At 29.2% G+C, this 22,647-nt stretch overlaps 2 protein-coding genes across 2 annotated transcripts in view; both read left to right on the top strand.

Moving 5' to 3' along the window:
* The first annotated feature begins 466 nt into the window (after nt 1-466).
* LOC119687413 lies at nt 467-1,268 on the top strand. The gene is made up of 2 exons (XM_038101713.1): nt 467-540; nt 603-1,268. The coding sequence occupies exons 1-2, from the start codon at nt 538-540 to the stop codon at nt 993-995; spliced, it is 396 nt and encodes a 131-aa protein (XP_037957641.1). The 5' UTR covers nt 467-537; the 3' UTR covers nt 996-1,268.
* A 5,928-nt stretch (nt 1,269-7,196) lies between these two features.
* Nucleotides 7,197-22,647, top strand: part of LOC119687412 (myosin-G heavy chain) — a 28,514-nt gene continuing 13,063 nt past the window's right edge. Inside the window, exons 1-8 of the mRNA XM_038101712.1 lie at nt 7,197-7,356; nt 7,422-7,769; nt 8,274-8,800; nt 8,870-8,972; nt 16,434-16,518; nt 16,949-17,132; nt 19,384-19,661; nt 19,727-20,093. Of these exons, the coding sequence (XP_037957640.1) occupies nt 7,581-7,769; nt 8,274-8,800; nt 8,870-8,972; nt 16,434-16,518; nt 16,949-17,132; nt 19,384-19,661; nt 19,727-20,093 (1,733 nt within the window). The 5' untranslated portion in view covers nt 7,197-7,356; nt 7,422-7,580. The remainder of the gene's footprint in view (nt 7,357-7,421; nt 7,770-8,273; nt 8,801-8,869; nt 8,973-16,433; nt 16,519-16,948; nt 17,133-19,383; nt 19,662-19,726; nt 20,094-22,647) is intronic.

The raw sequence follows: 22,647 nt of genomic DNA, 5'->3' as shown, positions 1-22,647 counted from the left end.
AATAACATAAGACAGTTATTAATTTCAGATTAATTTTATTAATTAGGGAAAATATCTGGAGTCTTAAAACGAATTTCAAGCATTATATACTTCGCTTGAGATATACCAATTAAAAATTCGTGTTTAAGTTTAAATTACTCTAGATTTAACAATCGGAAGCATTATTGCCACTAACAATATTTAAATAATTATTAAATACTATTATAAATAAATACATAAATTTATCTCAAAGCAATTTTTATTCACAATTTTATATTTACTAATAGATATAATATCTAAAAATACTGCTAACCCTTTCTTCATAACCAAAGAATACTAGTGTTCTTTGTTCATAGCATATAAATTATTCCCACTTGTAAGAACTAGATCTAGTACAACTTTTAGTGAACAGATTTTATTGCGTACTATACTACAAAAAACAAGTTTTTATAAAAACTTAGTTGTCAGCATTTATTTGGACTGTATGCTTCATTTCCGACTTTTCATTTGTAGTCAAATAATATCTCAACAAGAATATTCGAATTGTTGTTATAAAAGATGGTAATATATATTATTATTTATACCTATATGAATAGAATAGTTTCATATAACTCATTTGTTAGGATTCCGAATCTGATAATGAGTCTCTTGACTTTCTATCTGTCATTACCCCACCGCAAAATTTTTTTGATGATGACTCATCAAATACAGGATCATCGATTATGGGTTATGGCACAGACTCTGCAATAACTACTTCTGAAGAAGCTTTCAACTGCTCTAATGAAGATTACATGTGGCGTCAGTTTTATTTCCCTTTCGGTGTTGATGTCACTCCTACAAATGATGATGACAATGAGAATAAGAGGTTGTTTCCTGCATTTAAATGCTTGAAAATTGCAACTGTCCTTCTTTTACTATACTTTGGGTACAAGAAAATTAAGAAAGAAGGAATGTCTTTCAAGTGGCTGGATATGTTTGGTTTTGTGAGTCGTTGGAGAAAACTAAACGGTTTTTAAATATTAATTATTAACATAACAAAGAAATAAACTAGAGGAAAAGTATTTATGATTGATAAGGATTATTTTATTGAAAATATGTTTATATTAAGTACAAATTAATGATCTTAAAAGCTACGATGAGTCTTGAAATAAGAAATTCAGTATATTGTAGATGTGAATATTTCATCCAAGATATGAAAAATCGCAGGGTTGCATTTCCTATATTAGTCAATACAGACACTGTCAAAAAAAAGGCAATAAAAAAAATTAATATTATTCCAAATAATAATATTTATTAATGCATTTCATTTCTACAGCTCTTCTTTGCCGTGTACGAACCAAATTAATGATATATAGTTCAATATAGTTGAAATATATGATGTAGTTCAAATATTGGTATCTGTTTATTGCATTTACAACTCAATCGCTTAATTCATAATGTCTTTTTGTACATTAGTATAAAGTGGTACGCAGATAACTCCATATTTCAGCTTGTTATAATTGAATTTCTCCGTAAGAGGCGCTTTTATATTTGATATATTCATCACTTCTTGTCATGCTCGCATTTCTTCGTGTTTTTGGCGTTAGTCCTAATTTCTTTGTCTTTAAGTACGTACCTAGGTTGATCACATATTCAAGTATATTTTCTGTGTTCAGTATCAGTACTATATCGTCTGCTTTTATAAGAGCTTGACAGAGCACCAATTATAAACACGAATTTTCTATATCGTTTTTGATTATTCTGTTGGAAACTTCTTTTGAAGTTGTACCTAATACATAATAACTAATTATTTTACTGCTGTACCTAATAAAACAACGAAAAGTAAGAAATATACTAGTTCTTCCTGGTTGGATAGAGAATATGGCACAATATTCTAGAACATCATCACACTTTTCGTAACTACTTCTTCTCTTCATTTTTGCAAAGTGTAATAATTATGAGAAAATACAATCGTAGACTATATTGCTATAACTGAGAGAATCGCCTAGCTTAACCTTACAACTTAAGGCTCTTAAGGCTGTTAAGGTTTCAAATCAACTGTTTAATAGGAATTCTTGACTTTATTTCACTAACTAAATCTGGTATGGAAGTTGTTAGTTTTTTACAAAATATGAAAATATTCTTTAAAAAATAGAAGTTCCTTAGTTCCTTCTTTTAAAACTCCTGTAACTAAGGAGCTTGTTCTGTTAAGAACTCAGTACTGAGTACAGATCTACTTTGATTGAACTTTAAGCTTGTCAGTCGATCACTATCCCAGATACTAATAAATATCAATTACAGATGTATTTCTAGAAAATAATTTCTTGGATTTATTGTTCGATTATTCTAACAATGAAATATAATTTAATTTTATGAATTTTATAAAACAAATGTATTTACAAATATGAATTACTTTCTGAAAACTCTCATTACGTCCATTATAAGTAATGTTTATGGATGCATTAAAATTAATATACGTATTGTTCCGATGGACTTCTTTTTTCTTATGACTTCAGTAATTACATTTTGGCATATTAACGAACAGTTCTTTCAACGCCATACATTTAAGTATTGCAACGTTATGAAAAATGCTTGTAATTACAGAACTTCCGGTTCTCATCAAATAGAAGCTAGTATATAAACCCTTATTGGGTACATGTTACATCCATAAAGCATATGCCGCTATTGTGTGGCGGCAACACCGTCCACTGTTTCTAAGGGAAACAACTTGAAATGCCGGTACGGACAATTGCTGACCTCAATAACATATGTCACCAGTAACCTCAGCTAAAAAAATCCTGAAATATACAAATCACTCTACGCACTTATTGTAATCAAAGTCCTTTGTTTTCCTTAACAATAGTGGAAAAATATTCCAAATGCCCACTGAAGCACCAGAAATGCTACGAAGAAAATGCGGCCAACTTACGTTTTCATGCGAAAATTCAGGTTAATGTCACGGAAGCACGGTATGCCAACAATAGAAGAACACCAAAATAATTAAGCTTTATATTAAAACTATTAAAAAGAAAATCTTTTACTATTAATTTAATTTTATTACACTTCAGAGATTAATACAAAAGCGTTTGTTTAACTAGACAATTGGAATATTAAATAAAATCAGTAGCAGATTTGTTATTTTTTGGCACTCAAGGTATAGATCAGAATTAAATACTTTCTGATTTTATAAGTAAACACAAATGAAAACCATATGTAATTGAGATTTCTATTCAATTTTTATTACAATATTATGTTTGGACCTTACCATTAGGTGTGAAATACTAAATTATGTTAATGTCTTCACGGGACATCTGTATGTATGTGGCTCCTTTTGAAGAATGGTTTGATGGTTTGCCGGCACATAGCTGGCAATAGCTCAGTCATGACATGACGGATATTCATTTTAATAGCGTCAAGAGTTTGAGGATTGGCCGTATATATACGACTCTTTATGTAACCCCAAAACGAAAACTCCAATGGTGAGAAATTACTTGATCTTGATTGCCAATTCAAATCACCAAAATGTGAAATTGCTTGTATAATAAATTCTAAGCAGGATGCATTGTGTTATCACTCTTCTGAAACTACATATGTTACACCTATATTTTCAAATCTACTCCAAAAAATAGACAACATAATCAAAAATGATGGTTTTTGTCATACCGTTGTCGTTTTAAAAAAGTACGTGCAATTCTATTTTCACTGAATGATTGTTACGATTTTTGTAGACCTTTTGAAAACATTCCGCTATTCCTTTTGTTCCATCGCTTACGCATACTGATGATTGACTATTTAGCCTAAGAACCGGAATATGTCATAATGACCCAAGCAGTAGTTACCCTTTATCAAATCTAATTGTGAAATTAATGTGACAATCAGGAAAAAACAGAATGAGTCAAAAGTGAAGAGTAAGGGGACGAAGATGATAACCAAACGCCTTTAACGATTTTATTTTTTTTATTTAACAATATGCCTTTATTGAATCGCTTTTATTGAAAGTTTTATTGAAATCTTAAAAACTCATAAAATTCATAACAAATTATTTTATTTATACATACTACAATGAATTATAAAAGTTGAATTAAACAGGATAATCTTTACGAAAGCAGGATGACTGGTATATCATTTCATTTCAGTCTAGTGGAATTTATCATATTAACAAGAGGTCTAACCAGCGGATTCATATCGTTTTCAAGTTTTGAACTTAATTTTAACCATCGGAATTTCCAAATCAAAGTGCATGTTTTCATTTGTGATATACCAGGGTGCACCAGTTATCATTCTTAGAATCTTTGCAGAATTTCTACGTTTGACGAGCAGGCATTGCCATATAGCTGTAAGCCATACATTCAGATTGGTTTAATGACATGATTATATAACAAGACTTAGACTCTATAGATAAGTGAGACTAATACCCGTTTAGCCAGCGAAGGCTTATAGCCTTGAGCTTTATTTGTGTCCTTTCTGTTTCGATATGTTACCACCAAGTTAAGCATTTGTCAAAGTGAATATCAAGGTACGTACCAAGGTGTTTCTGTTTGCGGAACTACAATTCCGTTGAGAATGATACTCGTAGTTGGTAACGACTATATGTGAAGGAATAAAGTATTGTTTCTACTCTCGAAATAAAAAAACGTAAAAGAAAATATTATTTTTAAATTGCATTCAAAATATAATGAAAGTATGTTACTTATTCAAAAAACACTTAATATATTGAAAATTATTCGAATAGTTTTAGTTGAAATTAACTTGTCACAACTACTCAATTTGGTGTCATAATAGGAATTAGTTTGACCATTAATTGGCCACTTAACCATGAGCGGCAAATTGCCCTTGTTCGTCAATAGAAAGTAAATCAATTTCTTCTTTTTCCGCTGCTACATTCAATCGAAGACACAATAATTGAATTTAAGCTCACAAATTGTTTACAAATTAAACAATACTTAAGACTGAGCAGTATGAATACTTTCAGTGTAAAAGTGTGACTAACAGGAAACGCATCTGTCGAGTAAGAATAGTAAAAAATCGAAGAGATACGCAAACTTGAACTTAATTTATTGTCAGATGGAAAACCTTCTCCCAAAATAGATTCAAATGCTTAAAGAATACTGTGAAGACTTGTGATTCATTTCAAACTTAAAATAGAATAATGTGTGCCTTTAAATCAAATACGAAAATAGTTGAAAACTTCCTTTAAACTTTTAAAATGTTTTAAAGAATCGTAATTGTGACATTTTACGCTTTATATGCCTTCATTTATGTTAATTTATACGTTCAAGTAGTGCAAAAAATATGGAGTTCTAAGTGCAACCCAACCCCAACTGGACAGAAATATCAATTTTGTATTCACACCCGTGCATGCACGTAACACGAATTTTTTATTCCTTCCAGTGAGTCAATAACTTGGTTCTGCCTTTAGAAAACCGGCATAAGAAACTTCAACCTCCCATAACCTTGAGTGTGAATAATGAATACATTTTTAACCACCGCTCCAGCAAAACTTGAAAATATTAACAGCAGACAAAATCGTAAATTCAAAGCAAAGGGAATACCAAATGTTCTAATCGATTAGAACCAACTTAAGAAGTTGACAACACCTGGACAAGTGACAACCTCACGACACCTTAACAATGTGCAGTCAACGATTTGTTTCGGTACAGTAAATTACTAGTTTAATTATACACTCGAAAAAATGTATACCGAAAAGTATTGAAACATATGTACATTAAATATGTACTAAATGTGATGTCTTACCTCTGGTATAATATAGAATGATAGAAGAATAAATTACAGAATCAGAGAATAACACAAAAATATCGTTATAAAATGATATGGAATGATAGATATAAATATAAGAGAATAATACATTAGTAGAGTAATAGGATAATAAAATAATATAACAGTAGAATGATAGAATAAAAGAATATACAATTATAGAATAGAATAATAAAATAAAAAAATATTAAAATAGAGAATAATAAAAGAGAAAAAATAACAACATTAAAATAATGAAATAATGCAATAGGGGGCTGAAATAATCCAATTGTACGAGCTTGCAATGGCAATTGCAATTGCTTGCAAAGGCTAAAATGCTATAGCTGTAAGCTTTAGATATATAATATAATTGTTACTAATTTTATGTAATACAACAAATGTAAAATGAAGTTAATATAAAGCTAATAACACTGCTAATAATACTACTAAAAAAATTTCCCAAAATGTTAAAATTTTGTGGATCTTGGTACTTATCAAGACAATTTTTCGATCGAAATGGATGTCAATAGTAAGTTTTATTCGGTTACATAACAGCTGATCCTATACACTAAAGATTTTTACAGTTAATATTTGAAGAAAGGAAAATCAGCTGATTTGAATGTACACTTTTAATTTTATCTAAAATAATTTAAAAAGTATATTGAGATTTACATGGCTTATCACTTCACAAAATATCGAATTAACACATTCGGTTTGAGTACACTTACCTTCATATTATTATGTATTCATTTTCGACATCTATTAAGAAAATATAAAATATTCTACTTTCAAAAATTCTATATCTATTGCACAAAAGTTTATGTGTATAATGTAGGGAAATTGTTATTGTCAGCATTTATTGTAAACCAGTGGTGGTCAACATTCAATTAATGTGCATAGCTACAGTGTAAATATGTACTGCTGCGCTAATAGTAAATATCAATCTATTGCCATTTTACACATAAATCATTTGTATATTATAATTATATTTACGATTTCGATTTAGGCCGTGTGCGAGTTCGAGTAAATTGATGGTAAATTGAGGGAAATAGTAAATTATCTCCGTATGGCTGAAAATGTTGGTATTTACCAGAATTTCGAATAGGGTAAATTAGCTAAAAATTATGTGGATTAGGTATTACTGCTGTGAAAATTTTATAAGATGTTTTATAAATAAATTTGAAAACTTTTAACCAAAAATAATAAATAAGTGCAATAAATAAATAAGTAAATAAATATTTACATAAGTACAGTGGAAAAAATTCCTAGAAGATTTCAATTTACTTTACCTAAATTTACTCGAACTCCCACACGGCCTACATATGAAATAACATTTTCACTGCATTCGCTTTACACGCAGTTTACACTTTGCCCGCCACTGTTTGAAACAGTTGTGCAAGAACTGTTGTTTACATTTGTTTTGCATACGCCGTCGAAGATGTCGCCCACAATTGACAGTTTTAAACAAATTGGAACAAACATTGTTCAAAGTAAAATAAACACAAAATATAGAATGAGAAGTAGAAAAGAAATCGAATTTAATGGATAAGCTAAAATATTTTATGTCGATACAAGACTTCAATAGAATGGAAAATAACTCATTACGCAGCAGACTTAACATCATTAAAGTCAAATATTTAAATTGTATTAATAAATTTCATTTCTATTATTCATTCATATTCAATAACTAATACTCGTTTATTTACTAGGATTGGCGTCATCGCTTACAAGGCGTCATACAGCTTGAGCAAGCATTACGAAGCACTGAAAATTTGGCACTTGTGCAACCATGTCTGGACACACTGCTCCGAACGCTATTGTCTTCGGAACGTAACCCCGAAGTAGCAGAGGAGAAGCGTCGTTTAGTAATGAATTTAATAACACGACTGCCTCTAGACAATCTGGAGGACCGCACAGCGCAGATAATGAGCGGGCTATGTCGTCAAGGCGGCGCTGGCGCTAATCGTGTATGTAAAGCGCTAATGCAGCGTCTACCGCCAGCGGCAATACTACTTAAGCTGATATCGCAAGATTTTATGCATGCAAAAAGCTCAAGAGTAAGTAATCACTTATTTAACATAGTAGATAGATTGGGGCCAATGGTTATAAATATATACGAAATTCATAATAAGTTCTAATTTCAAAAGCTAATTTGTTGCATGCCATCTACAGTACCTTTACGGTTTCAAGAAATCAAAGAATCCAATGTGTAATGTATATGTGGTCAGCAGAAATGGTGGCTCCTTATCTGTAATTTTTATAAATTGTGTATTGTGATAATTACAATTTGTTATTAACAGCGAAACCTCAGATTTGTTTACAAATTATAAATTGCCTCCATAATTATTTGGGCTCTGCTGACCCAGTTATGTTTGAGGCACAAATTTGCAACTGCAAACTTCCGTTTTGCTCCGGTATAATTAATGCAATTGTAAAAATTATGAATTCCGTAATTATCACAATGAGTTACAGGCACCTTAATGCATTTATTTCGCTTTATTACCACACATATATCTGCATATAAAATGACTTCTCGCATAAATATATGTTTATAATTATAGTTTCGAGAAAATGCACTCCAAATGGTTATGTATGCTTTGATGACCTTTCCCAGCACTTGCTTTGACACGACAACTTGTATTACCAACGCAGTATATGCTGCACTGAATCGTAAGCGACGCGTACGTCAGGCTGCGTTAGAAGTGTTAGCAATTTTGGGTCAAATAACCGCGCCGCTTACAGTCTTAGATATTGTACAGAACATTGGTGCAACACGTGACGATGGTGAGGCGCTTGTGGATGCGGTGCAGGCACGTCTGACACGCAAACAATTGCCACTTGTAACGGCTGATGGCTTAATACAGTATACCATGCGTGTCCCAACACTCCAAACAAACAATGATGGATTAGAAGATAGTACACGACTGGAGCCTGATATTGAATGGATATTATCTGGTGTAGGTTCTGTTACGACAATTTCTATGAAGCGTCGTGCCAATAGGAAAAGTCAAAATCGCAATAAGCCAAGTTATCAGTGTTTGCCACAAAGCGAAACGAGTACAACTGCTATCACCAGTGGCAGCGGCAGGTTTGTTTAAGTTTTAATTTCTTATATTTATATTCGCTTATATATTAACTATTAATATTTGTTTTTCAGTAATCTATCGGATGATAATCTAACACGTAGGAATAATGCACGCACCTTTGACGGAAGCAGAAATTCAAAGGATTTGTCAGCATTTCAACAAAATTCAGCGAATGTGAGTTTTTATATTTTTAAATTTTATTTTACTTATTTAGTTTTATTTTACCTTTTACTCTTATTTTACTAATATAGTTTTATTTAACTTATTTCGTTTTATATAATTATTTATATATATTTATGTTATTTTATTTATTTTTTTTATTTATTTCTTTTTCAGTTTTATGTTTTTTTATTATTAAGTTTTATTTATTTTGTTTATTTGAAGTTATTTTTTTTATTTAAAATAAATATTTAAAATTCATACATTTTTTATTCAATAAGTTTTATATATTTATTTCTTATTTAGTTTTATTTATTTATTATATTTTATTTTGTTTTATTTTGTACTCTGAATAAAAAACAATATTATACTATAATTAGAAATTAAATCATATCAGAGGATAGTCTTATTTCAAGAGAGAGGCATATATGAGATATAGGGTTATAAGTCTTACCATTTTATTGCTTTAAATGTTGTATTGTGATCTAAATTTGCTTAAAAATAATATCATATAAGCTTATTATTTTAATCATATGCACAAAAACTAGAGATTATATGGAGTATTTAGTTTATTTAAAATTATTTTAATATAAACAATTATTCATAATAATACAATTTTACTGTTGTCATATGTATGTTAACGCAATGCTCTTTAAGGAATGTAAACTAATAATGATAAGTAAATGTATATTTTCTAAAAACTATACAAATATATACTATATTTTTTACAAATAAAAACTTTTCTATGCATTTATATTAGTAGTGTTGATTATGATGTTCTTTTAACTCTCGTTTACGAGTATTTCCCATGCATTCCACGTTTTCCTATTCATCAACTTTTGCTTCTATCAACCAATTGGCCCCTTTTACTCCTACCTTAAGCTTAACGACTTAATGTCTATATTGAAAAGTAAAAATTTTTTTAATTTTTTTTAATTAATTTCTAATTAAAAACTATTAGATAGATTTTTACTTTTTGTTATCTTACTATCTAAAAAATTGATATTAAAATTTTAATATCTATTTATTTTAGTAATACAAAATATTAATTTGAAGTATAATTATTATCAATAATGTAACCTATTCAATCGAGGTTTAAGGTACTAATTGTTGTTCTCTCCATGATTTTTACTCTATCTTCTCGTATTCAAAGTTCTGTAGATTAGTTGAAATGTAATACTGACTGGTTTAAAAGGACAATTTATTTGGTTTATCAGAATCCTACGGAATGACATTAATTTTTCGAAGACATTAATTTTTATTTGCTGAATTTAATAAGTATTCATTTCAAATACGGCATATAGTATATTCTTTTTTAAATTTTTGTTTTTACATTATTTGATTGATTTTTATTTATTAGTTTTTTGTTTTATGTTTCTCATAGATTTTTCAAACAATAAAATGTGACAGTCTTTACCTTTTCGATTTTATGTTTCAAATAAATGATGTCCTTATTTTGGTATTATATTCTAATAAAAAAAAAATCTTTAAGTTGTTTTAATTTTGTACTTCTTCCTTATAATCTAGTAAAGAGCTGGAAATTTAATTGACATTCTCTAATGTTTCTTTAAACATCATAGACTTGTCTCCTAGATTTTATCTTAAAAATATATACAATTAATATGACGATTGAATTCTTTTTTCCTGCATTATAAACATCATTTCGAATATGATTATATATATATATATATAAAGTTCATAACTTCAGATTATGCGATTTGTCATCACTAGACTTACTTTTTTGTAATATTATGCAAAGGATCGTGTCTATGGTAATAATCCTCCAATTTCAAAACACTTTATAAACTCACATCAGTAGAGATGACCGGCCTATGGTCCAGCTATGTGCCCACAAGTCATCAAAAACTACCTTAAAAAGATTGACTACTGTCCAATGGAAGACATTCCAATCATGTTGTATATTACACCTAATAACTAGATCAAGATACTATATAGAATCAAGAATGCGACACAAACTCAATGTACAATATTTAGGTTTACTTTTGAAACCAAAAAATGAATAACCCTGTATAAAATACACAAAATTTCACATATATAATTATTTTACTAATTTCATTCTACTTGTAAAGTCACCAGTTTTGTTACGAAAATAAAATTATTTTATATTGGAACTGCTTCGTTATTCACTTCATAGTTGCAGTTAGTATTCATTTAAAGAAGCATTTAATAATTTATTCAAAATTCTTACAATTTCACTCAAATTTTGTTCAAAAATTATATGAATAATTGATTTAGCAAACAAAAGAACACTACTAACTTTCTCACAGTTCTGTTCAATAACGAACTAAGACTTTCTAACTAAACTGAAGGACTAAAGGACTTATCAATTTTTCCAACAATTGTTAAATGATTAAATTGTCAGTAAAACAAGTCATCAAATCCATTAAGTGGATGTCGTAGCAGTACGACTAAATTTTATTTGTTCATATTTATTAAGACAATAATGTTATTATAAGCATTTATTATTATTATTAAACTATTATCTATAATTTATGTTATGATTTTTTTAATAGCCTATTTGTGAGCCCAGATCATTCAAACTCATCATTGTCTATACATTCGGATATTATTAAATATGACTTATTTTCTTGTAGTTGAGTGCGTTAAGCGATTAATACGGCTTCAGCGGTACTTTTACTGTCAAAATACTAACTTAATTCGTTAGAAAGTCATCAAACTTATAGCCTATACACATACATAAAATGATGGCAAACCAACATAAAAAGACTGACCACCGAGCAACATTTGCGAATTGTGGGAATGTTTAAAATCAGTGCTCAGAAAAAATGTACAATTAACCAAATCGACTATTCAAAAAACGGCTGCATATACGGAGGTTTGTGTGTGCAGTGAGGGAAGAAAATATATGGGCGATGTCATAGGGATAGAACTGCAGTTTGGACACACATTAAGAATAAACCTGTTTATGCGTGACAAGTAACTGTTTGAGTTAGGACAATTCTTACTGCACGGGGGAGACGTCGTTCTTCCTGAGATATGATAAGCGTGGATCTGTTGAGAACTTTATTGTGAGTCAATCATGGTCTCGAAGTCCTTAGTAAGTCCACGCTTACCATTTATTTATTAAAAGACGAGTGGTAATAAACCCTCTAGACACTAGTAATATCCATTTGTGAATTCGTTGCTTATGATTTGAAACAAGTATGATTTGTCACCGCTGGACTAATATTTTTGGTTTATGCGAATTAATTAGAACCGATTACAATCTTGAAAGCCAACATCGAGTATTCTGCTAGTGAGATACAGCATGAATTTAATTGACCAAAAAATTTGCAAAGCTCTCTGTGTACATTTTTTATTGAGCATTGATTATGAAAATTCATTCTCAGAAATTACAAATATGGGTCAATCGTTAGTTTTTGAATCACGATTTGCCACACAATTATGTATGTAAATATGGAAAATTCAGATATCCTGGATATAGTTCCGCATAGTTTTGATAGACACGAAATCATTATTCACCAATAATACCATAAATAGTACCATTTAAAAGTCTATACTCCTTTATTTTTAAGCTAACAAAATCTCGAAATCTGTTCAGTTGAATCAGATATTGCTTTCGTATGGCTTTAATCTTTAAAATAAGTCTCAATAACTTTGTGTGAAGGGTATTTGAACTTCATCAAGTCAAAAGCTAAATTATTTACTTAGTTTTTTTCGTTTTTAGTTTTAAATAAATAAATTGAATATAACTAAACCTTATGACGTTATAATTAAAATTTTTAATGAAACGTTTAAAAAACACTTTATTTATGAATATTTGTTTGCGCATACATAAACGCATACACATACAGTAAATAAAGTATCTATGAAAATATGCATATATACATATATTGAATATATAAATTCCACGGAACTGCAACACATGTAGGTGCCGGTTGAAATATTACTCAACTTATGTATGTACAGTGAAGGCTCTGTTAAACGAAAGCATTCGGCACCAATTTCAGTTTTCATACGAAGTAAATTTATTTGAACGAATACAATTACTGGTCCCATCGTTGTCAGTCTAAGGCTGTTTCGAGCTCACACTGTATATTAAAAAATTGAAAAACAAAAATGATTATTAATGCATAAAGTCAAAATGTACTGTAGTTTTTTCCATACCAAAACTAAGTCATTACGTTGGCATATATGTATGTAAAAATTGCTTACTTATTGTCAGTCGCGGTGGATTTAAGGGTTCACCCATATGGAGCACCCATGTGCATGTGAAGTAGGTTACAGTAGACATTTCAGTTGATAGTCGTCCATTGTTGGCAGGGTTAGCAGGGTTAGCATGCAAATTCATAAAGCAACAGCAGGCAGTTGTGTTTGTATTTTCGCTGCTAGCGGACCAACTAACAGGAGACTAGTGAAATTTTATATGAATCATTATTATCCTATGGAATGTTGAGAACAAAATTGGTTTCACAAATGATTCTACCATTTGTAACAGACCAAAAGTTTATGAGACATAAAATGCTTGACGTATATCAGTTATATCCAATGTTCAACTTAGTACCAGCAAATCTGAAAATATGGGTAAATACAATTGGTATAAGTAAATTTAATTAAATAATAATGGAAATAACTCTTCTAATTAATAAAGTTAATTAATATGAAATGTGATAAGACTTGTAAAGTGTTCGAACGAGGTGCTATAACGTAAAGATCAAAGATAAAAATATACTGATTTCGTATATTTTAATATTGTATTTAAATAAAATAGCTTAATTATTTCATAGTGTATATATGTTATATATAATATCAATTGAAATATATGTTATAAAATTATATTAATTTAATTTTTAATTGCGGAATATATATATTGTTACTCTTGTGTATTATATATATGTAGTATGCATATGGTAACTTATATGACCATATGACTACGTGCCAGTAATTCTCATAGATGGTTTGAAGTTTGGTAATATTTTCGTCATTAAATAGCAATTATTATAATATTTATAATTAAATAAAGTGTTTCCACTACTGTTATTGTGTAAATGTATTGAAATATAAGTTTGTATTAACTAACATATGTTCATACTCATTAACATAAAATTAAATAATCGAAGAATTCAACAAAATAAGTTAATTTCTTGGAAGTAAATTAATTAGCAAAAGACTATTTATAATTTAAATATACCATTAATCTATAATTATTTGAATTTTGTGAAAACTAAAACTAAAAATTGATCGAAAATAAAAAATCACTTTTTAAAAAAAAGGGACTAAAATTATATATATGTGCATAAAACCAAAGTCTCTACAAAAAAGGAATATTACTGAAGCCTAACAGTAAAAATTATGATTAATTTATTGAAATATTCTAAACCCGGCTTATGATTTTGTTCTAATAGAACACAGTATGTAAATTAGTTGGTGAGTTTTGACCACAAATAGACAAACCCCACAATATAAGTCCAGCACGGTGTTGGGCGGTATTGTGTCAGTTGTTTAAATCGTGGCTAAATATCGAGGTTTGATTCGGGTATACAAAAATTATTTCCAAATTATTAAATACAATAGTAGTACTTTCAAGAAACACTGATGGTGAATATTTTCAATACTCCGCACATTAGTATAGTCAGCCAAATATTCAATTGATAAAAAAATAAAATTTCTTTATAGTAATTTTTTATTATACAAAAGACCTTTCTATTTAAAAAATACTTATTTTTTTAATTTCGTTATTTATTATAATTAAAATGGTACAACTCTATCCGTTATCCCTCAAATCTGTTTTATTATTGCCCAGCGCATGCATGCGTCGAATGACTTTGCTAAGGGCTCTACTCTTTGAGGAATTCAACTTAAATACATATATCCAAAGAGCATTTAAGGCTTTATTACATGTTCAAGGTATTTTTCAAATCATTCTGTTCTTATATGGTAACGCAATGGGACAATAGGACTTAGTATATCCTTAAGATCCGATATAACCTAACCTAACCTATTATCATTAACTCAATTATTATTATTTTTATCGAAAAAATAAAACATCCTTTTAAAATATATTATCCATTAAAATATCACATTGAAATTAATTAATTTTTATTAAAGTTTAAATGGTATTTACTTACACAATGATATAAATGGGGGACGTAATGCTTGTGTCCAAAAGAAAAAAAATCACGTGGAAAAAGAGGTGTACATATTCATTATTTTTCAAGATACATAAACAATATATCAAAGAAAAATCAATAAAAAATCCTACAGCTAAAAATTCTGATATCTTCAATACTATTATTTAAATAGTTTAAAGTGTTAGTCCTTCAAATATACTTTAAATAAGTTCGAAAATTACAACAGTTTTTATAATTTTAATCAAATTTTTTTTTATCATATTTTATCAATTTTAATCAAACTAAATTTAATATTATAATCTTATTTTCATTTTTCTCCAAAACAACTATGAACATATGTATTTGTTTCTGCGGTCCTCCAATGATTTACAGTACTGGCCCGCGGTCGTATCTGATCTGGACAGCTCTGATCTAGATGATATAAGTCACTGAAGACTTGCTTTAACCATCCATTGCTTTCTCTCACAATACAACGTGTATAACTATTCCGCTAAATCTTAATGCACTCCAGAGCATGTCCACGAACACAAAAAAATAAATCATTATTCTTAGCCTTACTCCAGAAACTATTGTTAAAGATATTTTGGTTTAATTTATTTTTGCTTGAAACGTATTGAAAAGTACTCATCATCGGTTGTCTTAGGAAATATTCGAATTTTTAAATTAATTTATAGTCCGTATATAATTTCTTTCGACTGCAATTGCGAAGCTTAGAAATCGTGCCTGTTAAATTAGGAGCGATGACTAATCGTGTTTTTTCACAAGTACCCTAGGCTGCACAAACTTTCAATGGTCAAGTTCTAAGTTTAAGTTTTTTGTCACTTTCTTATTTGTTAAGTGAAACTATCCAAAACACTTGCCGTGCTTTAAATTATAACGAGCTTATAAACTACAGCTTTATTTGGAAACACAAGTTTAACGAATTGAAAATGAATTCTTAAGGTTGTCTATATTTCCTAAGATCACTGACAATGAGTACTTGGCAATACACGAAGCAGCGTTGTATGGTCAGCCAAACTTCAATAAATTAACTAAAAATTTTTGTTGTTGTCTTTTCATTTCTATTCGAACCCTTCTATTAATATTAGTTGACAGACTATTTATCAGCTGTATAATTGACGTTATATTGAATAAAGTTCCTAAAAAAAAGACCCTGTACTTATACTTTGAATTAGAATTTATTTATATATTTACATAATCAATATAAAATTATTATAAAATATATATATTCTTACTTTAGATCAGAACTTTATTTCTAAAATTAATCTTTATTAATCTATTAAGGCATTTTATATATATTAATTATTTATACTCTCTCTACTGAACTGATATACTCGTACTATAATATTGTCTTATCTTACAGGACGACAATCATTCGTACAACTTACAAGGTATGTTGGGTAGCAGCGTTCCAATGCATTTTGGTTTGTCTACAAAAAAAGCCAATGGTAATATATACTCCTATATATATTTTTTTATATTTAGCTTTTATCCTTGAAAAATGAGCACACAAAATTCCGAGTTTCAATTAATCGAACATTCCTGAAATTCATTATCAAAAATTATTGCTTAACAATAGCTTTGGCAATGTTTATTTTGTTATTGTTATTCTAGTTGCTTATAGTTCCTGCTACCTACTCCCTTTTTTGGCCCAAAAGTTTTATATTATTTTGTGTTGTTGACCTAACAACGCCATGCATGGAAGCAAATAAAACTGCATAGACAGACAGACGCAGTCCTGAAAGGATTTCAGTACGCTTTTGTCATTTGTGGTTTACATTCTCGAGTCCTCTTTTTGTGTGTGCATTTTCCTTAAATTTTATTTATAGTTTTTTTTTTTGCCACTATATAAACAATGACAGTTCTATATTTTTACAGATTACTCAAATTATATTAATCGGCGTATGGTTGCCAAATCTTGCTCGGACTCTTCCATGGATGGAAGAAGTTCTGATAGCACATATACAAACAGCAGTGGGGGAAATGCTGGCGGTGCTGTAGTTGCTGCAAATGGTGTGAGTGGTATAACAGGACGATTTACACGTCAAACTGTAAATTCGAGGTACTTACCTTGATAAAAATTTATTATTATTTATGTTGGATTCTGTTTGTTTTTATTTTTTTTTTTTGTCATAATAAAAAGTAATTCCTATAATGTTTTTTTGTATATTTTTTTTTTTTACATATAAATTTCTTTAACTCTTAAGATATATTCATATTTGTTTTAGTTTTCTGAATCAAATACAAACCATTTGTGAAGTTTGGGCCGCTTCTAAAAACCTCAAACAATCTAAAAAGCATATTGGGGTCAACGAATATATAATGATAGATTTCTAAGACTAAACAGATCTGAACTTAGATTAACTTAAATTAGATAGTAATTCTGTTTTTAGTTTTTGAGTTGTTACTTGGAAACTATTTTAAAGTCGGTGTTGTTTTTTAAGAATTTTAACTTTAACTCCTGATGACGATTTACGTATAGAAATATACTAAAAATAACTCTAAAAATAAAAATTAAAACTCTTAAAAGAACAAAACCAACTTTAAATTAGATAGTTTTACATAACTAGACGTACTTCTGCTAACTACCACCTTTCATAAATGGTATTTAAATATACTTATACCTAGTCTTTTTGTTAAATAAAGAATGAAACATACGCCCACCTTATAAACAATTCAGACTACCGAGTTAAGGTTTCTTACAGAATGAGGTTTATCTGTGCATTCACATGACATAATTGCTCTCAGAACAGCTGCAATCAGAATTTTCGTGTGAAACATGCGAATAATGGGAAGCAAAAAAAGTGATTTTTGCTATAATGCGAGAATTACTACAATAACTGGAATAATACTAATGAGCACAAAGGAGAAATCCAGAATTTCTTGAGTAAGAAGGTTGTAAGAGAGTTTGAAAACAAACATTTGTACAACAACAACAATTACAGTTGGTTAAGTAGTTAATGAAGATTAACTCGCATAATCTGAATTGAGAATAATCTGATCATATCGTACGAACTCAATATCTACATTTGACTTTCATTAAAACGAGTAATATCTGTGATCTTAAAGTAAGAGGTGTTATTAATCTTATTTAGCCTGATAAATAAATAATCTACTTAACAAATAATTGAGCTTTTTAGCTAACAAAGAGTTGCTGCCTAATCCATTTTCAACAGATGTGGCCTGTGTCCTATTTTCAAATCAGACTAAGTAGTTTTGAAGATTGCATTAATTATCATTTGAATGGTTTGAAAAATTTGAGCTTTATCGGATCAAATGTACTGAGCTGAGAGAAGACCATGTTGAGAAATAGAGATTATACAATTTTGAAGTTATTGTAGTTGAGATAGGAGGGACAAACGACGCGCATGCAGGAAGAAGGTGTGCAAGCGAAGGATTGTTAGGCGTAAACCACACCGTTGTTGGAACTCAGTCAAAAAAAAAAATATCGTACTTTGTTTTTTTAACAACTTATAGACTTGTCCATTAAGATCCCAATATTTGTGTAATAGTTTTTTTTTTTGGAAATGTGTTTTGTGTCTAGACTACACTAGACTAATTTTCCTTATTGTGAACGATATTTACTACAAATATCCGTTAGTTTAATCAATTTTTTGGTATTCAAAAGTTTTACTTTAGTATTTAGTATTTGAATTAGTATTTAAACTAATTCATACTCATTAAACTCATTTTTTTAAGTTTTTTTTCTTATATATATGCTTTTTATACACACACACAGAACTAAATAGTGTCCAAATATAAAAATATTCACCATTTGAAATTCTTCTAGTGTTGTTTTCAGCAAAAACTAATCCTCAGAAAACAATCCAATGTATTTAGGCACATTTTTATTTATATATATGTTTATTTTTTATTCATTCTTTATATAATTATTTTTCAAATCTACTTTATTCTTAACACTTTTATATATACTATATGGTTCCAAGAACAGTGAGGTCTATGTCCTAGAGTCACTCGTCGAGTTCGGCTACCAAGTGCCATTCAGTGCAAGCAAATCTTTGCGGGTTACAAACGGAAAGAACATATGAACTATATATTTAAGTTCTTGCTGCTTGCTATTTTTTTTTCAAATTAAAAATTTATAAGAGTTGTTCAACGGATTTGTTTTTTGTGAAATTTTTTTTTATGTTGTTTTTAAGGCTGTTAACTAGCACTTTTTTATTATAAAATATTGTTTTTTTTAATTCTTATTTATTTTTTTTTTTCGTTTTAAATATGGTTTCACATATATTTACATAATTTCTATGAAAAATTTCTTGCACTACAACAAATATATATTTTTGTTTTTATAGATTTCCTGCCATGGATCGTATGGACCTTAATGCAACTTATATGCGTGTACATAAACCGCCGACCTACTATCCTGGTATGGGTGCATATGCTCACCTACAACAACAACAGTACAATATGAATTCTACTTATCCGAAAATAAATTACACAATGCCTTCACAACACCACAGAAGAAAATCACACCAGCAACAATTGCAGATACAAAACAGCAACAATATTAATACTAATAAAAATTATCAATCAAATAACAAAAACAATAACAACCACAGCACAGCTCAAGGTTTGTGTTAAAATATTTAATATGAAATAAATTTTTAATGAAGTATCTTTTCACTTATATTTCAGAAAATTTTCAACGTAATGAAAATATTCATAAGGAGCAGAATAACTTCAACAGCAACAACAACAATAACACCAACAAAAATAATAATAATAATCATGGTAGCAACAACAACAACAATAATAATAATAATAATAATGACGACGACGGAAACTTGGATGGCACCTACACAATTTGTACTGGCATACAAGCCACAACCGCGACAGACACAACTGCGAATTGCACCGATGCAAATGCAAAAGTCAGTCAACAGCAAAGTCAAAATCAGACTACAAATGTTGGCAACAGCAGCAACAATCATAACAACAACAATAATAATAATAATAACAGTAGTCGACGTTTTGTTAATGTGGAAAAGTTTAAAATGCAAAGGTGAGCCGAAGCTTCTTATGTGTCAATGCGTTTTTAAAATTATGAAAGTGATAGACATACTACTACTTACAAATATTCTATATATGTATATATGTATATACATATATTAATGTCTATCTAAATGTATATATTAAGGTATATTTTTTCACTGTTACTTGTGTGCTTACATGAAAAAGTTATGAATTGTGAAAGAGCAGTTAAAATAGTTGCGATTGTTATTATTGCTGATTTTGCAGGATAATTAAAAAGTTTTGAACATTGAAGTTCAACGAAGGCAATTTAATTGCTTCATTTCAGGTTCATAAATACAAAATGCATTAAAACGTTTGTGTTACTTTTAAATTGCAGTGCATTGAACTTCTTCACCTGTTGCTTAGGTGTTTCCGAAACAGGCAATAATAAAGTTTCTGAATATTTTACATTATATATCAACCAATATAATGTAACAAAGTAGTGCTATATGGTAAAGAAAGTTTAAATAAAAAATTGCTCTCAAAAGTGGGCAATATTGCTAGTCTCCGAATTCCATTTCTCATGCAAAGTATCTTCTTTTTCTCTTAAGCTGATAAAATTGCTAGTCTCAATAGTTTCCGCTTAAAAAAATATTCACTGTACTTATAGTATACTATACACTTTAAATTATAAGTATTTTAATCGATTGTCATATTAAGTTAAATCAAGAGGATATATTCGCTTCAACTATGCAAAAACTTCAATACTCTTAACGTCATTAGTTATAGTAAAAATTAATTACTTACTATTTATCTAGTAAATTTTTTTTCAGTAATACAAGTTGTGTTCCAAAGTAAACAGGATTCTCTGAAAAGAGATATTTTTAGTAAGCCCATCTATTAGCTGTTGCATGTATCGGTAAGGTAAATCTTTCAAAGTAGTACTGTCAAATTTTCATGCTATGAAAATTCATAAAGAATTTAATAGTACATGGATGGTTGAGTTAAAGTATGCATAGGCATGACGTTAAGAATTCCATTATATATCGTTAAGGTAGATCCGACGTTAAGCGTAACGTACTCAACAACCAAAAAATATATCAGCATAACGCCGATGTACTGTCAGAAGTTCATGACATTGAAAAGAATGCCATTCTATATAGACGAGTTAAATGTAACATATTTAAAGACCGTTAAATTTATCAGCATGACATCGTTATGCTTTTAAATCCAATGACATAACGAAGTTAATATGTAGAAGCTTTTAATATAATATACTGAAATATCTCAGCATTGGACATAAAATTGTTTTGGAAGGAAGTTATCAAAGTTAAGTGAGACAGCAATCATTTCTATTCCAACGTAACAAGCTGCTAATTTATAAACAATTCTTAAAACCCGCATAGTAGCACAGAGTTCCACTTCAAGATAAAGTTAAGTCTGGTTCATACATTAGAAGCACTAGCATTGACCTGAAGATGCCTTCAGTTGATAATGAAATAATAAGGTACTCCTCCTTATGGTCCGAAAACAAATAAGAAGAAATAAATGATGGGCAAAATGCTGGTCAACCGAAATCCATGATCAACGCTAAACCCAATAAAGCTGTTTTAGAAATTTTATTAACCAAAATCGTTATTGAAACTCTTGGCATTGAAACTGGACATTAAATTATCGAGTGTTACTCAATAATTTAGTCGAGTGTATTGTCCTCCAAATGAAGTGAGTATGGTTTGTCTGTCACAATTAAACTGACGACCAAAAATCGATCAACAAGTATGACTGTTTTTTTAGCTGAAAATCGCCATTCACGTTTTTGTGTTCACCTGGATCAGTAAAATCTTATTTCAATATTTTTGGAAATGTGCATTTGTTGATCAAAGAAAAATGTTTTGTGGATATAATAGCCATACATCATCTTGTAGAACTATCACTTCAAACGCAACAATTTTAATTCCTCAGTATATTGGTGAGGGATCTATCTACCTTACCAATCACCTCATTACAGACAGTTATTTTTAAATAGACCAGTTTATTTTGGAGTACACTCTTGAATATTCAAATTCGTTTTCTAACATATAATGCTTAATTAAACTGAAATCAAGTTTATAAAATTAACTGAATTCAGTCAGTCTTTTTGTGGGAACGCTACATGATCACAACAATCAATATTATTTAAATTTAATCTTAATTTTCCAAACGTTTAATGAAACTAGAGTCTTGTGCTGCAGTGGTTAACGACTATCCCTATAGTCTAATTGTATGAAATACAGTACCTAGCGATTGTCGCTTAATTTGCAAAAATTTTTGTGAACTAATATCAAAGATAGCGAGAAGTAGTAGACAGACTTTAGACAAAATAAAAATATTGAAATAGAAGGCTTAAAATGGCTAAGATTTTTTTGATTCACTTTTTGATCCAATATAGGTATAGGTTTAATAAAGAAAATAATGATAAATATTTCTTTAAATTTGTTACCTTCAAAGATCTATAACAGCTAGAGAAATACATAAACTAGGCCTTGATATACTAATTATTTTAAGTGAAAGAATAAATTAACAAATAATATATATATATGTATATAGACAATTAAAGACTTAAA

The sequence above is a fragment of the Teleopsis dalmanni genome, chromosome X, assembly GCF_002237135.1.
Source record: "Teleopsis dalmanni isolate 2A chromosome X, ASM223713v2, whole genome shotgun sequence".
NCBI lineage: Eukaryota > Metazoa > Arthropoda > Insecta > Diptera > Diopsidae > Teleopsis > Teleopsis dalmanni.
The sequence above is the reverse complement of the archived record's forward strand: the minus strand, read 5'-3'. Positions and strand labels throughout refer to the sequence as shown.